This window comes from Mauremys mutica, chromosome 1 (genome assembly GCF_020497125.1).
Source record: "Mauremys mutica isolate MM-2020 ecotype Southern chromosome 1, ASM2049712v1, whole genome shotgun sequence".
Classification (NCBI taxonomy): domain Eukaryota; kingdom Metazoa; phylum Chordata; order Testudines; family Geoemydidae; genus Mauremys; species Mauremys mutica.
The window spans coordinates 197,763,188-197,779,548 of NC_059072.1; the positions used below are offsets into that span (position 1 = coordinate 197,763,188).

The window sequence follows — 16,361 nt, forward strand, 5'->3', positions numbered from 1 at the left end:
CGCTGATGTGTCCAGGACTGCCCCGATGAACTCTATGCACTGTACTGGGACTAACATGGACTTGGTGTCATTCACCAACAGGCCCAGGGTGGCACACATGGACAGGAGGAGCGCCGCATGATCCCGCACCTGCGACCAGGAGCTGCACTTCACTAGCCAGTCATTCAGGTAGGGGAAGATCTGGACCCCACAGTGCCTGAGGTAGGCCACCAGCACAGACATGCACTTTGTGTATACCCTGGGAGCAGTGGATAGGCCAAACGGGAGGACCATAAAATTGGTAGTACCCATCCCTGAAACAGAGGTAGCGCCTGTGACCCTCAAATATATGAATGGGGAAGTATGCGTCCTGCAGCTCGAAGGCGGCGTATCAGTCCCCGAGATTCAGGGATGGGATAATGGAGGCCAGAGAGATCATGCAAAACTTGAGTTTTTACCATGTACTAGCCCCCCCTTTGGCCTTCAGGATAAGGAAATAGCGGGAGTAGTACCCCTTGTGTTTGAACTCCGCTGGCACCACTTCCACTGCTCCTAAGCCAAGGAGCCACCCCACCTCCTACTCTAGCAGGGCCTTGTGAAAGGGGTCCCCCAGGAGGGACGGAGGCAGAGGGTGGTTGGGTAGGGTAGAGGTAAACTGGAGGATGTAACCCTGGGAGATGGTATTGAGGACACAACGGTCTGAAGTCAGCTGCGACCACTCCGAGAGAAAAGCACACAACCGGTTGGAGAAGGGAAGCTTTAGTGCCGGTGACTCCCTGGTGTGAACTGGTAGGTTGTCCCCAGGTGTCCCATCAAAACTGACATTTCCCCACCTGTTTACCCTTGAAGGACCCAAGCTGGGGGTGTTTCTTATAGTCCTGTGACTTTTTATAAGGGGGCTTGTATTTAGAGTGGGTGGCCTGGGTGGGAGCCTGCTGAGGCTTAAACTTGGGCCAGGCTGGAGCCAGGACATAAAGCCCAAGTGTCTTAAGCATAGTGCAGGAATCTTTGAGGCTGTGCAACTTCACATCCGTCTGTTCTGCAAACAGGGCCTTGCCATCGAATGGGAGGTCCTGAAAGGAGTTCTGTGCCTTAATGGAGTGCCCAGGCAGCAGGAGACACAATGCCCTTCTCATGGACGCCACGGAGGCCATGGACCTTGCAGCCGTATCTACAGTACCCAATGCTGCCTGCAGGGTTGCCATGGCAGCCGCTGTAACCTCCTCCACCAGAGCTTTGAACTCCTTGTCACGCTCCTCGAGAGAGTCCTCTAATTTGGGTAGAGGGCCCCACAAATTGGAGACCTCATATTGACCCAGGAGAGCCTGATGGTTCACCACCCTTAACTGGAAACTCGAGGACAAATAAACCCTTTCGCCCAAATAAGTCCAGCCTCTTTGAGTCTATTTTCCGGAGTAAGGGCTGGTTGGCTCTGCCTCTCCCTGTGGTTGACCAACTTGACCACCAGGGAGTTGGGGGCAGGGTGGGTGTACAGGTACTCATGCCCCTTGACGGGCACAAAGTACTTCCATTCTGCTCTCTTAGAGATGGGGGACAAGGAAGCTGGGGTTTTCCACAAGGCATTTGAAATTTTTGCCACCACTTCGTTGAAAAGGGAAGCCGAGGATTCCTCTACCTGAAGGTTGAGGCTTGATGCCACCTTTTTCGAGAGTTCCTGGTGGGCTTCAGAGTCCTCCTGCAGAACAGAGGGAGGAGGAGCCGTAATCACCTCATCAGGGGTGGGTCAGGATGCAGGCGCAGTACTCTGCGTACCCACCGGCACCAGAGGTCCCACCACTTGCTTGCCCTCCGGGCACAGAACCGAAGATGCATGTCCCACCAACTCCTTTCTGGGAGCCTGGGAAAGAAAGGCTGACAGTCTTTCTGAGGCTCTGGCTACTGGGGGCTGCGTCAGAGGCTACAGGGCGTATTGGTACCATGGTGCCAGCCAAGGACCCTGGTGCCACTGCACTTGCTGTGGCATTGGCAGAGCAGGCTGTTTAGCCTGTCCCATCGACTGACGACTACGAAGGGAGGCCAGGCTGTTGTACAATCTGCTGCTGTCCCTGGACTGGGAGGAGTGGTGGCGTCGGGAATGGTGCCAACCACGAGACCGAGATCCTGACATGGAGGAACGGTACCGCCAGTAGCAGCTGCTCCGGCGATCAACGCCCAGGACTGGTGCTGCAGTGGGGTCCTGGAGTGAGACGAAGAACAGGAACGGCATCACCACTCGTATTGTGACGGGCTACGGTAGCCTCTCAGAGGCGAGGACCTCCAGTGCCGTCTGTCTTGGTCTCGACGGGGCCTGCTCCCTTCGCGAGGTCCATGGTCCCTTGAAGTGGAGTGGTGCCTGGAACCTGTCAGTCAGAACCCAGCCAGACAACTTGGTGGGGGTTGACAGTGACCGGCGTGGACTACGCCCAGGACAGTCGCTGAGTGGCGAATGGTTTTGGGAACATTCCCTTGACTGCAAATGGTACCGACCAGGAGGCAACTGCGGAGCTCCAAGCGGTGGCTTGCTTCTGGACCAGGGAGCCAACAGTTGCGGTGCCCCTGATACCGGCAGAGACAACGTCCTGGGTCACTTGCAGGGCCTCGGGACAGCCAGGGAATCCTGTACCAAATGGGCCAGGCTACTCCGCTCAACCTGAGTCAGAGGCCTGGAGGCTGATGGGGACCAAGAACTGCCCAACATGGTCTAGTCTCTCCCCCAGTCTTGCTCTGGTGCCTCAGCGAAGACGACCTCCTCTTAGCCTTCTTGGCATGCCTCATGGACGGGGAGCAGTGCCATCTGGTGGAAGGCACCGAAGGGTCACCATGCACTGATGCCGCGGTACCCGGTGCCGACTCGGAGCGGTGCACTGGAGTTGGGGTCAACGCCGACTCCATCAGAATGGCTCGGAGCCGAATGTCTCTTTCTTGGTCTGAGGCTTGAAAGATCTGCAAATCTTGCAGCGATCGCTGAGATGGGTTTCCCCCAGACATCATAAACGGTCCGCTTGTGGGTCACTCACTGGCATCGGCTGCCTGCAAGTGTCACACGACTTGTGGCACAGGGCAAGCATGCATTAAACTAAACTACCACTAATCTAAACTACTTCAACTACAGATACTACTAACTATGGATGAACAAGAATTCAAGAGGAAAGCTGCAGCCAAGCTGGAGCAGAGCAGTTCCGATGCACCTTCACTGGCAGCAAGAAGGAACTGAGGGTGGGGGAGTGCACAGCGCCCCTTACACCACACCATAGAGGCACCACTCCAGGGGAAAAGCTTCCAGCACCGGTGCATGTGGTGAGCACACACACACACATTGCGGCATACACATGACCAATCACTCGAAGTATCATCTCTTCACACAATGCACAGTCAACCTGTGGAACTCTTTCCCAGATGATGCTGTGAAGGCCAAGACTATAACAGAGTTCAAAAAAGAACTAGATAAATTCATGGAGAATAGGTCCATCCATGGCTGTTAGCCAGGATGGGTAAGGATGGTGTCCCTAGCCTCTGTTTGCCAGAAGCTGGGAATGGGCAACAGGGGATGGATCACTTGATGATTGCCTGTTTTGTTCATTCCCTCTATGCTGGAGGGTAGGGATAGGATACAGAGGGGCCTAGACAAATTAGAAGATTGGGCCAAAAGAAACCTGATGAGGTTCAACAAGGACAAGTGCAGAGTTCTGCACTTTGAATGGGATTCTTCCGTCCTCTGCTACAGACTAGGGACCGAGTGGCTAGGCAGCAGTTCTGCAGAAAAGGACCTGAGGTTACAGTGGATGAGAAGCTGGATATGAGTCAACAGTGTACCCTTGTTGCCAAGAAGGCTAATGGCATTTTGGGTTGTAGAAGTAGGGGCATTGCCAGCAGAACGAGGGACGTGATCATTCCCCTCTATTCGACATTGGTGAGGCCTCATCTGGAGTACTGTGTCCAGTTTTGGGCTCCACACTGCAAGAAGAATATGGAAAAGAGTCCAGCAGAGGGCAACAAAAGTGATAAGGGGGCTGGAGCACATGACTTATGAGGAGAGGCTGAAGGAACTGGGATTGTTTAATCTGCAGAAGAGAAGAATGAGGGGGGATTTGATAGCTGCTTTCAACTACCTGAAAGGGGGTTCCAAAGAGGATGGATCTAGACTGTTCTCAGTGGTACCAGATGACAGAACAAGGAGTAATGGTCTCAAGTTGCAGTGGAGGAGGTTTAGGTTGGATATTAGGAAAACCTTTTTCACTAGGAGGGTGGTGAAGCACTGGAATGGGTTACCTAGGGAGGTGGTGGAATCTCCTTTCTTACAGGTTTTTAAGGTCAGGCTTGATAAAGCCCTGGCTGGGATGGTTTAGTTGGGGATTAGTCCTGCTTTGAGCAGGGGGTTGGATTTATGACCTTCTGAGGTTCCTTCCAACCCTGAGAGTCTATGATTCTGTGAAAGCCAGCCTGTCCAGGGGTGGTATTGATCATTTTTAAGCAATATTTGGTTTAGCAGGACCTCCACTTGTGACCTCAGGCCCTGCATGCAAGCCATTCATTACCAAACATTGAAGGGTCACCTAATAGTTTGCATAACTTCTGGGTTATGTCACCCACTTGATGAGTCCATACAACAATAAACCAAGTTATTTTATAGCTTTAAAAAAAAAATTCATAGGGGGTAAGAGGAAAAGTGTTTGCTTTTAAAGAAAAGCTTTTAAAAAAATCCCCCACAATTCTTAGCAGGCAGCAGCTAAAATAAAGCCATACATTTTTCAGCAATAAAGCATGACAAGAATCAGAAGCTGTTACTTAAGAGACTGAAGGCAGTACTAAGATGTAGGCTAGTCTTACACCCAACTGATTAAAGCATAAACAACTTTATATCTAGACAAGGGAAGAAATGTGTATGGAGATGCCCTCTGAACATAGCAGGGGTTCATCTCCTGCACAAATGGCAACTGTTTCCAGACATGCTTGCTGAATTTAAACATCCCAGCTTCCATCTCTGCACTTAGTGACCTGACAAGTGGAGTTCAAACTGGCACAGTACAGTGTAGAAGTTACCTCCTGCTGTGCATACTGGATAATGTGGCAAGCTAAGGACTGGTATTTGATCCTGACTGCATACTTCTTTAAGAGCATCACACCAATCCTGGGTCATATTAGACTTGTGAGGAGGTGGGGGTGGTAGCTACACTTATCCTTTCCAAAAATGCTACGGCAAGTTTTAAAGATTAAGCTAGAAGCATGTATGTGCTTTTATGGTGAAACACATCTACCTCCTTGCATTATTTCAAGCTCTGTAATTGATTATCTTGCACAGGCAATGTGGTTTATTGTTTAAAAGGTATAATCTGGTCTACCAGAGAAACAAATTAATAGCCACAAACTCAATTGGTCAAGAGTGGAGAAGACAGCATGAAGTAGTAAGAGAGACTAAAGTCAGTGTCCAGCTGGGAGTCAGAGGGTGCATCTAGACTGCTGTTAAAAACCTGCAGCTAGCCTGTGCCGCCTGACTCAGGCTACAGCCTGGGTTCTGGGACCACGTGAGGCAGGTCCCACAGATCAGGCTGCAGCCCAAGCCTGACCCTTCACAGAGCAATTTAACAGCCCTTTAGCCTGTCAGCTGACACAGGCCAGCTGCAGGTTTTTAATTACAGTTGTGGATCTACTCAAAGTGTGGGGGTGAGAGAGAGACAGACCATGTTGAGGGTATGAGTGATAACAGGGACTAATCGGTCAATTAACATAGGAAAATGAACATTTCAGGAAAGTGAGGCCACCGTTAGGGCATAGAATCACAATCTAATTCAAATACACACACACACCCCCACTAGGTGACACATTTTGGGTCAAATGGTACAACTGTGAAATCAACTAATGTGGAATGTTTTAAACACATACATTTGATCAGAAGTAGATCCAATTTTGGGGGAAGTTAACTAATCACAAGACCCTATGAATTTGGCTTTAGCCGGCATTTCATACCAGGAAAGGTTTTTCCTCTTTATTCTAATTTACAACTGTACTAACCCATCAAATTGGGCTTAAGTGGGATGTAAATATGCACAAGCTTTGTGCTGGTCATCTGCACAGGGGTGAATTCTACCTCAGTGTGGGCTGTGGAAGGGAGCTGTTGTCCAAATCATCATCTAACACCAACTACCCCCTTCTTTATACAAAGACAAACTGTTTGTGAAATTGAACCAGGATACTCGTAAATTGAGCACATACACCTTTGTAAGGAGCAAAGTTGGAGGATAAACATCCAAGCCATTATAGTGTATCAGCATGACACTAAACCTCAATTTCACTGTACACATCAATTGTTGATGGAAATATTTCCATCAACAATTGAAGTTTACACTAGGCAGTGAGTGCTGCTTGAACTCAGAGTGTGATTTAAGGCTAGTACTTTATATATTTTGACATGTTGACAATATGTTTTAATGTCTATAAAATAACTTTGATTCTTAAATAATTGATGTGCAACTCTCATCCCCCATAAGTTCCCACAACTGAAAATTTAAATCAAAATTTTAAAATAACTTTGATTAGAAAAATCTAAACACTTTTGCCAAGCCAAACCATTACAGGTCGCTGGAGTAGTATTAAGCAGCCCTGAACAGCTAAAATCCATTTATTGGATTTTGGTTACAGCTTGCTCTTTTTGATCAAAGCAGAAGTGACAGGGATGTCCTTGGTGCATTCACACCCAACCCTTCACCACCACAACAGTATTCAGATGTTTTCAGTATTTTATTGTTTGACAGGCATTTACAACGTTCCATTCATAGACCTAAAAACATAAAAATAGACCTTCTTTCAGCTTATAAAAGAAATATACAAGAACCTTTGACATAGACATGTCATGACATTATGTACAAGAACAATGGCACCCTCCCAAGCACCAGACTTTCCAGTCTTTCCCAACTGACTGTATTCCAGTAGGATAGCTAAAACCTCTGCTTTTCTACTAAATTGGGACACAATAGACTTTAGATGATATAGACCAATGAAGTGATGATAAAAGGGTATCGAAATCTTTCTAAAGCTTTTAGGAAAAGAAAAGTCAGAAGATAGCAAAAGCAGATACAAGAAAACTTTCAAAAGACTAAGTATAGTGCACTGGTAACCAGCTGGTGGCAGGGGGTGGGGTGGGGGAGAGGGGGGCGCAAATGCTGGCTGGGACACAAGACATCTGATGTTTTTGGGGGGAACAATTTGTTACGTTTCAAAATATAGTCACAGCTGATCTTATAAAATATAGTCCTAAAGCTACTTATAAAATACCAGGTTTCAAAGTATCTACTCATGTATCAAACATCAATAGATACAAAGAAAATGTCATTATCTTCCTCTTTTTTAGGTGGAAAGTGAAATGGGAATGCTATATAAATCTAAAAAAATTAAAAGTGCTATATTTTCTTCTTTTTTTTAATATTTGGAAGCCTACTTATAAAACACTAGATTTTTTACCCTGTTTTAGATACTTAAATAAAAAGGTTTGAGAGGTTTGCTTATTTAGAACTTTGTTCATAGTGTATTGCAGTGGAAAAAGCCTTTACAAAGGATTTTATATATACACTAGTTTCATCCACACTAAGAGTTGGATGAGGTCAGTTTTTTGGCCATAAATTCCCCCCCTCCCCTAAACCCAAATGTTGTCAGTCATAATGGACCAAATTCATCCCTGATATGACTCCACTGAAGTCATGGATTAATTTAGCCCTCTTTGTAATTGTCACATTAATTTGTAACATAACTGAATTCCAGTTATCCCTAAGCAGGAGTTTCCAGTTGATATTTTAATGTACATATAAAAAGTAGCCTACTGAACCCTCTGCAAAAAGGGCTAGCCTCATCTCCTAAGTAACACTAACATTCTTATCCATTTGTGCCTCTGCATGTCAGGTAAAAAGTACAAAAAAAATTTCAAGTGTTAAATTTGGATCTCTTTCAAGAGTTTGGCAACTTTATAAAATTTTATGTAAAATTAGAGCTTCCAACACTGAAAATAAATTAGAGCAGACACACCAAGAGAACGCAGCACAACATAAATCTCAAACCTTTCCTCACACACTCCTAAAATACATGTATAGTCTTTTAAGAGGGAAAAGATTAAGAACACCGCAGCTGTACAGATTAGAAAGGCAGTTTCCTCATTAAGGAGATGAGCCTCTGATTGACATTTCACAGATACAAAAACCTCTTTGTTCATTGTGCTATCACTTAAGTTGCACAAACATAAGATGCCGACAGTTACTTGTTCTCCAGTGATATTATGTATCCCATTTTAGAATAAATAAAAGTTTAAAAGCCCTTAGTAATATACAGATAGGACTCCAGCTTATTTCAAATTTTACACTCCCCGCCCCCCTTTTAAAGTTCCTAAAATGTGGCTGCACAGCTTCAGAGTGGTTCAGCTGCCAAAACTGTGTGTCCAAGCTAAGGGATCATGCTCCACAGCATGTATTGGGGGGGGGGGGGGAGAAGAGGGGAGATATCTACACAGACCATCTAATGAGAAAGTGACAGGTTTAGAGCTCAGTGTTCAGTTTTCTACTAGGTACAAAGTCTTCACGCCTAACCCAGATGACTTCTTCATTATTACTTTCCACCCCGCCATTGATTCCAGACAGTGCAGCTTGCTTCTTCAACTGAGTCATTCTGGCAGCATGCGTGCCCATTGCATGCCGTGCTTTCTCTGCCCGACGTGACTGGCTGCTTGTAATGGAAGCAGCCTGCAACTGCTCCTGAAGTTCTCTGTCAACTGTGGTGCTTTTCGTAGACTCACAGTACTCATCATCATCGCTGAGGATGTCCGTTTCTTTGATGTCCTCCTGCTCCTCGTACTGAGCAAGGTCAAACTGTTCCTCTACCCAGCGGTCAGTGTCCCCACTGGCTGTGGGCTGCTGGGACTCTTTTTCAGGGCTGCTTTCGAAGACAGCATCCGAGTCAATGGTAAACCTGTTTCGGGCCAGCCGCCGCCTCCTCCTCCCAAGAGACTTGCTTGGGGCAGACACTGCACACACACAAAAGATAAAATCCCACATGCTTTACACAAGGTAAAAATGCCTCTCTAAAAACTAGTCTTCCAACTGCCCTTTCCTAACATCCCTTGGCACCAGCTATCAGGATTTCCCAGCATGACCTACTCCTCCCTATCAAGAAGTTATGCTTTACTTAGCTTCTCATGGAAACAGGTTTTTTTTGCCATCTGTAAAAAGTTTCTGCTTCTTAGATCCACAAATTGAGATAATGGGGCCACAATTACTGTTCCTCCTAAGTGGGTGGCAGGCAGCCACCATGAAAAGGCATGAGTAGAGCTAAGCTTTTCACCAGCCGTGCCCTGCTGCTAACAGACTGCAATAACCCAGCTTGTCCCAAAACGGACCAGGAATGATGTAGAATCATTCCAAGCAGTTAGATGGAGCTGAGAGACACTGGAGTTGTCGCCTACTCTTATGTAGTTGCAAGTGCCCATCATTGCTGGGCTATTTTCTGGCTCTTGCTTTCATAAGTTCCATCTTCAGCATCAGACCGGTGTGCTAGTTTTGTGACTAGTTCAGATAGCATTTTGGCATCTTCCATGTTGTAGTATCTTCATAGGAGGCTCGTCAGACAAAGCAAAGGATGAATTCTCCAGCTGAAGGATCTGCAGAAATGTCAGTGTTATGTGCACACAATAGCTCCGCTGTAGGCTGTTGAGATTCGAAGGTTGTCATTTGTCCCCTCACTGACGGCACCTTCAGTACACATCTATTAAACGCATTCATCTTTGGGAAAAGAATCGTTATCCTGAGCCCAAAAACACAAGTAAATCAGCTCAGGATTTAGGGTTAAAAAATTTACAAGTAAGGGCCCAGCTTGGAGGGGCGGGGGGGAATGCATGGGGTTTACCCCCACTGCATCCACCATGCGAATGACTAGACAAACCCACCTAAAAGATGACTGACATTTCAAGCATATGGAGCCTCATGAGATGATTGAAGCACTGTGGTACAAATTAGATACCTTTTGGGCTGCCTTTGAATCTTAAAATGTGTGAAATCCTTCCCTGGCCTCTGTGAGAAGCCATGCTGTGAATGTTATTGGTGTGGCTTGCTTGTTACAGAGGAGGAACAGAAAGCCTGGTTATCTGGATCTAATGAGCAGAAAAAGTATATTTAGAAGCAAGTTTCTTCCCTCCTTCGTTTAGTGTTTGCCAAACACTAACCTGCTTTTCCCTGTGATTTTTTTTGTGTGTTTTGCCTGAAGTCAACTGAAAATGAAGTCCACATTTTAAGACAGACCATTTAATCCAGTGCACCTGAGATCTGATGAGGACAAATGCCCACTCCCAATAGAGGTGAAAAAGGAGAAATGGAGGACACATGAAGCAGAACTCATTTCAAACCCTACTGAAGATTTGAGGTGATGAGCTAGACACACTTTGAGAGCTGGTTTTGTTTTAAACCACTACTGGTCATCTGTAGAAATCCTGTACATATTTTTGCTACAAAGCTTTATTCAACTGCAACCCATTTGGCAGATTAAAAAGTACAGTTGATTGAAACTGAAAGGAGTCCCATTTGGGCCTCCTACACCACAAGGATCATTGCTCTGATGTTGAACCTTGAGTGAAGAGTGGTATCAACGGAGGCACTTGTTAAGGCTCTTATAGGGATGTGAAGGCAGGTCAGATGCAACACTAACCCTGATCTATGGGTAATGAATATTATAACTCCGATGTGACCTACAGTGGTGCTGGGGTCAGTGGGATCTTGAAAGTCTGCATCCTTACAGTACCTGCCCTGTTCATTGCTGGCCTTGCACCTTTTAGAGCACACAGTCTTTTCCCTCCAAAAGGAACATATTGTTGGGATGAGGGCAGACTTTCAGTTTTAAGAAGCTGCCTTCTGTGCTTATCACGTAGAATGGAGTGCACAGCCTTCAGAAAATCCTTCCTGTGGTCTGGGGAACTGAAAACAGGGAAAAAAGAAAAAAAAAGTTAGGGCACAAGCTCACAAGAGATCCATAATTCCTGCACATATGTGACAGAGCAAGATAAATCAACACCAGTACTGAAAGAAAATGAATTGCTCTGCCTGCCTTTCCCTGTCATTCTAATATAAAGTTTTCAAATCAAAAGTTTATAATGTACACCTTGCATTGTTAAATCTGTGCAAGTTTAAACCCACGTCCAAGGAAACAAGCAAGCGTTCTGCATTATGGAAGTACTGTCTACCTCTCTCTTCTTCCTTTTCCTCTGATGCCAGCTACTCACTTATTTGGCAAACGTAGTGTAGCTAATGTAATCTCACATATTGTGTGCTTGCATTGGACAGACTAAGATGAAATCATGCAAATCTCATCTAGATAGCAGGTTGAACTATTTTTAATATCAGCTCAGCAGGGACTTCTATCAATTAAAAAAACCTAAAAATGGTAAACAAAATTCTGAAGTAAGGGTTAACCCTTTTAAATATATAGATTTGATAGACAATATTTTAACATTGCATTGTACTTTGTTCGAAGCCCCTTAACAGTGAGAGTCAAGCCTTGCCAGCATGGAAAGCATTGACCAAACTGGTCAGCAGCTGCCTGGCGTTCTGACAAATGCTCGATTACAGTGCATGCAGCATTAAAAACAATTTGCATACAGAATTCAATGGCTGGGGGCAAATTTGCAAGGGAAATAAATAATATTCCTGTAAAGCTTCAGTATTCATTAAATATGGCTTTGTTCTGTTTAATGAGAATCCTTCGCTGGTAGAACTAGTAAAAAGTTGTAAATGTCTTATGCTATCATCATGTGGCCTGTATTTCTTTTAAGAATGACTAGCATCTAGAAAGCCAGCAACAATAGAACACATGGAAGCACGCTCACCTACAGCAGAGGTGGAATGTTCTCTCTGGTCTGCCTTCAGACTCAGATTTAACATGAACAATCTCACACACAGAATTGGTCTCTGCATCTAGAGAGAGAGAGAGATGGAGAACATTTTGTACCATGTTATACTACTAAATTATATATGGGGGTCACATGTAATTTCAACTAGAATTGAGACGTACTCTAACCATGAGAAACGGTTTTATTAAATTTAAAAAGGTATCCTAGAACACAAATTGATCACAAATCCTAGCAGAAGGGCACTTGGTTATGACTTCTACGCTTGGTCACACACAGTTACATACCCGACAATAAAAATTAAACCATTAAGGTCAAAGACTTTTCATAACCCTCCACAATTTAAAGACTTAAAATTCCCAAGACAACTATTATACATCTAGGTTTTGTTAAGTCTGAACTTATTTATCATCTTCACAGTGTGTGTAGTTCTGCAGCTGCATCGTCTTCCACACAGGCTTTACTGAGGCAAACGGACTCCCTTGATGTATATACACCGAGGCATAAAGATTTTCTCTGGTAGCAACAACAAAGTGGTTACACGGCCTTTGGCCAGAGTGAGTGTTTTATTTGAAACACAAAGTATTGTCCACAAAAAAAATTCAAACTTTGAAAGCCAAAACTCATTTTTTCTTGGAGAGTTTTCCACAATTTTCAAGTACAGCTTTTGCCTTCTCTCCTCTTACAACCCACTAGAAGGCAGAAGAGGAGAGAAACAAAATGGGAGGTAGAGAAACACAAAGTCAGTTTTAGAACTTTTGTTTGTTATCTAAATCAGACACCCCCCACACACACCCCCAACTCCCATAAAGAGCATGTGTTGGATAGTTAGCAATGAGATAGGCACTTTAACAGACTTATGAATACATTTCAACATTACCTGCACTTGCCAGTGCGCGAACCTGCAGAGCTTCTAAGGGAATCATGTGACGAAAACGGAATGGGTCCCAGTCTTCGTAAATTGAAACCCTATGTGATCCTCCCTGGATCAAAAAAAAAAGAGTCAGGAAAGTTTAACGTGGTGCATGATTTCAGAAGGGGTAAAGTTTAGAGATGTCAATGAAATATGCCTTGAATACATCAGTCACAAAGCTCTCTGCCCTTTAAATCAAGGAAACACCCTATCCCAGCAAGGATACAGAACTGGGTTACAAGATGCACATTGCCTGTTTGCTCAGAGTAGGAAGCCAACAATCCATATTTTAGAGACGTTAGCTAAAGAATCTTATCACTTCAAGAATAAGAAATGCGATGTTTAAATGAGAACTATTGTCAGTCCTTACTAGGCAAGAGTCTCAATGACACAGGGACGGAATCTCTCTCCCCCCTTGTAGCTATGAACACCGACACAAGTATACAGTACTGTGTTTATGCACTTTGAGTTTTTAGTTAGTTAGTATCCCATGCCGTAGAGAAGTTACTCATGAATGAACATTAGATATCCAACTACCATCATACCCCATAAGCATCTTTTATTTAACCATCCTCTTTCACGTTACCAGGACCTTTGCTATTTTAGACCTGTATGAAGCCCACCTCCCCCCACATTTAATCAAAAAGGATCACACTACATATTTATAAGATTTCACAGCACTAGTGTCATAGACATGTCTGGCCTTGTCACTATTATGGGTACTTTAATAAGGCAATAATGGCATTTTGTTGTTGTTACTTTTATTAAACTTTAACATGAAGCACAAACAAAAAAACCAGTAAGGAGGCAGAACCAAATACACCTATGGCACTATGTAAATTATACACCTACGCTATACTTGAAGTATTTTTGACCTACTAGATAGCTGCATGGTGCAATAGGTTATTAGCCTGTCTATATTAGTTACAGAATTGATTATTTTTACTGCTCCCATCCCCAAAAGACGGTTCACGTTTCTACAATAGCTATTCTTGGATTACGCTGCACAGCCAGTATTCCCTGCATAAGGATAATGGTTTCCAGAAGTGCTGTTCATTTTGAAGATTTTTTTGTATTAATGTAACTATTACAATTTAAAATAAAAGGTGGAACTACCACCACAACCAGAAGGCCATAAGACCACGCATAACCACATATGAAAAAGCTGCCCCCCACACACATTCTACCAGATTTTTAAAGATTTATTTTTACAGCTATAAATAAAATATTTCAAGCCAAATTAGAAACTGTGCATTTAACTGTTTTGTGACTGCGCTATCTCTATCTCTTGTTCCTTTAAGATAATGTCTCTTGTAGCCCCAAAGGATGCAAAGATATTGGATAGAATCAAGGAATTTACTATGTCCACTAAATTTAGAGGAACTATAAATGATTGTTGCATTCTGGAAATACATGAGTTGTATGGCACAAGGAGTACTCAAAGATATAAGCACCAAAATAGTATATAGCTTTGAAATATACAAAGAAAATTAAAAAGGGAGGGGTGAGATTCCAATTAACATTTGGATAATACAGAAATATAGTCATTGAGATGAATGAAATAGGAACCCTCCAGACAAGGAAAGGAGGGAAGGAATTTGTTATACACTGGATTTGGATTTTTAACAAAGTAGTGCCCTAAACAAAGGGGAAACCTGCTTATGATACTACTTTGACCTAGAGAGTTTTAAACTATACCTTTAAGCTATGATTTCTAGTATTTTAAACTAGTCCATTTCATATCAAACATTAAATACAGCAGGGACCACATTTCTAAGACTGCCTTAAGGCAAAGCGCAACGCTCTTCCTTGGGGAATTACTTCAAGTGTGGTAAGTGTATTAATTAGAGATAAAGAACTGATAATAGAGAATTATAAGTGAATGCAATAAAAAACTTTGGATATTTGTATTTTTTGCTTTCTGGTATAACTGCTTGACCTCAATTCTGTTCTATGACAATTGCTTGCATGTGTATTTTGTGTTCAGTACATGCCCTCAAGTATTTGTTGAATCTACACTGGATTGATGAACTGCTGATTACATACTTCTGTGGTTCTTGGCAAACAGTCAACAAGTCAAAGGCAAGAACACCAACTGTCCTGATTTGAGAATTCTGTCCAAGCTAAGTGCTGTTCTGAAGAGAACCTACTGTTAGGTGTTAGTAGACTAGTGCTCCCTGGACTCAGTAAGAAGGGGTTATCCTAATTAAAAACTATCCCAATATTGGCTACACTCCCACTTATCAAACAACTAGCTTGGCCCATTTGATTGTAGCTTTAAAATCTAACTGGCACTTCAACAAATTCATAAAATTGACCCCATTCACACGGACACAGGTCAAATTCCTATTTGCAAATCAGAAAGGAAGTTACATGTTTAACCTGACTGGGGACTACCTGCTTGTAAAATCTTCACAACCTACATGCACCACGATGTAAAAAGATTAGCTAATCAATATTTGTACATGTAAACCATTTCAGTGGCTACATATAATTAGAAAATCTTGGCCTTGCTCAATTTGGATCCCCTAATACATAGTCAAAGTAGCAACAAAAAACTTACAAGTTTCTTCTTCTGTTTGGAACCATCTTTGTATACAAGGACAACAGCAGTTTTGAACACTAGAGAAAGATTAAAAACAAACAAAAACACAGTCAGTAATGGTCCCTGTACCCTTGTCTCCTATAAAGCCCAAGCGCACACGGAAGTCAGACGCACACCATTAATCATGACAAGATCATACACATTCCTGGTAAGCCTTTGTTTCAGCCAGGGGCGAGGAGGGGAAAAGAGCAAGAGGATAATTATAAAGACTCCATGTTCCTGTATTATTCTCCCCTCCCCCACCAGTAGAATTTACACAACAGTTAATTTCTCAGGTGGCTTTGATGTTACAGAATTCATAAGTTAACTGTTCTTTAAATGGTTATTCACACACAATGACACGTTTGCAAATTACAGGATTCGATCTGAAATAAAATGTTTTGTTGTGTGTTTTAAACCCATCTGGCTAAGCCCACTGAGTGGTTGGTGTATTATTAGTACTGCAGTAGTGCCTAGGAGCCCCCAATCATGGATCAGGACCTCACTGAGCTGGGCACTTGTCAGGGTTCCCTCCCTACTCTGGAGTGCAGATGTGGGGACCTGTATGAAAGACCCCCAAGCTTATTTCTACCAGCTTAGCTTAAAATTTCCCCAAAGCACAAATCCTTCCTCGTCCTTGGATGGTACTGCTACCACCACCAAGTGAGTTAGACAAAGATTCAGGAAAAGGACCACTTGGAATTCCTGTTTCCCCAAAATATCCCCCCAAGCCCTTCACCCCCTTTCCTGGGGAGGCTTGAGAATAATATACCAAATAGGTGAACAAGGTGAGCACAGACCAGACCCTTGGGTTTTTAGGACACTAAAACCCAATCAGATTCTTTAAAAAAAAACAACAACAAAAAACGAACTTTATTATAAAGAAAAAGAAGCACCTCTGTAAAATCAAGATGGAAGGTAATTTTACAGGATAATAAGATTCAAAACAGAGAATTCCCCTCTAGGCAAAACTTTTAAGTTACCAAAAAAAAAAAAACAGGAATAAACTTCCCTCT

General features: G+C 43.5%; 1 protein-coding gene across 4 annotated transcripts in view; it reads right to left on the minus strand.

The window, feature by feature from the left end:
* Positions 1-6,472: 6,472 nt before the first annotated feature.
* Positions 6,473-16,361, minus strand: part of TIAM1 (TIAM Rac1 associated GEF 1) — a 248,546-nt gene continuing 238,657 nt past the window's right edge. For 2 of the 4 annotated variants that reach the window (XM_045002301.1, XM_045002302.1), the window contains exons 9-13: positions 15,325-15,383; positions 12,729-12,831; positions 11,828-11,915; positions 10,747-10,919; positions 6,630-8,980 (exon numbers count right to left, since the gene is read on the minus strand). In XM_045002301.1, the coding sequence (XP_044858236.1) occupies positions 8,496-8,980; positions 10,747-10,919; positions 11,828-11,915; positions 12,729-12,831; positions 15,325-15,383 (908 nt within the window). In that variant the 3' untranslated portion in view covers positions 6,630-8,495. Of the gene's footprint in view, positions 8,981-10,746; positions 10,920-11,827; positions 11,916-12,728; positions 12,832-15,324; positions 15,384-16,361 lie in introns of all 4 variants that reach the window. The other 2 variants (XM_045002300.1, XM_045002303.1) reach the window with 2 other exon arrangements.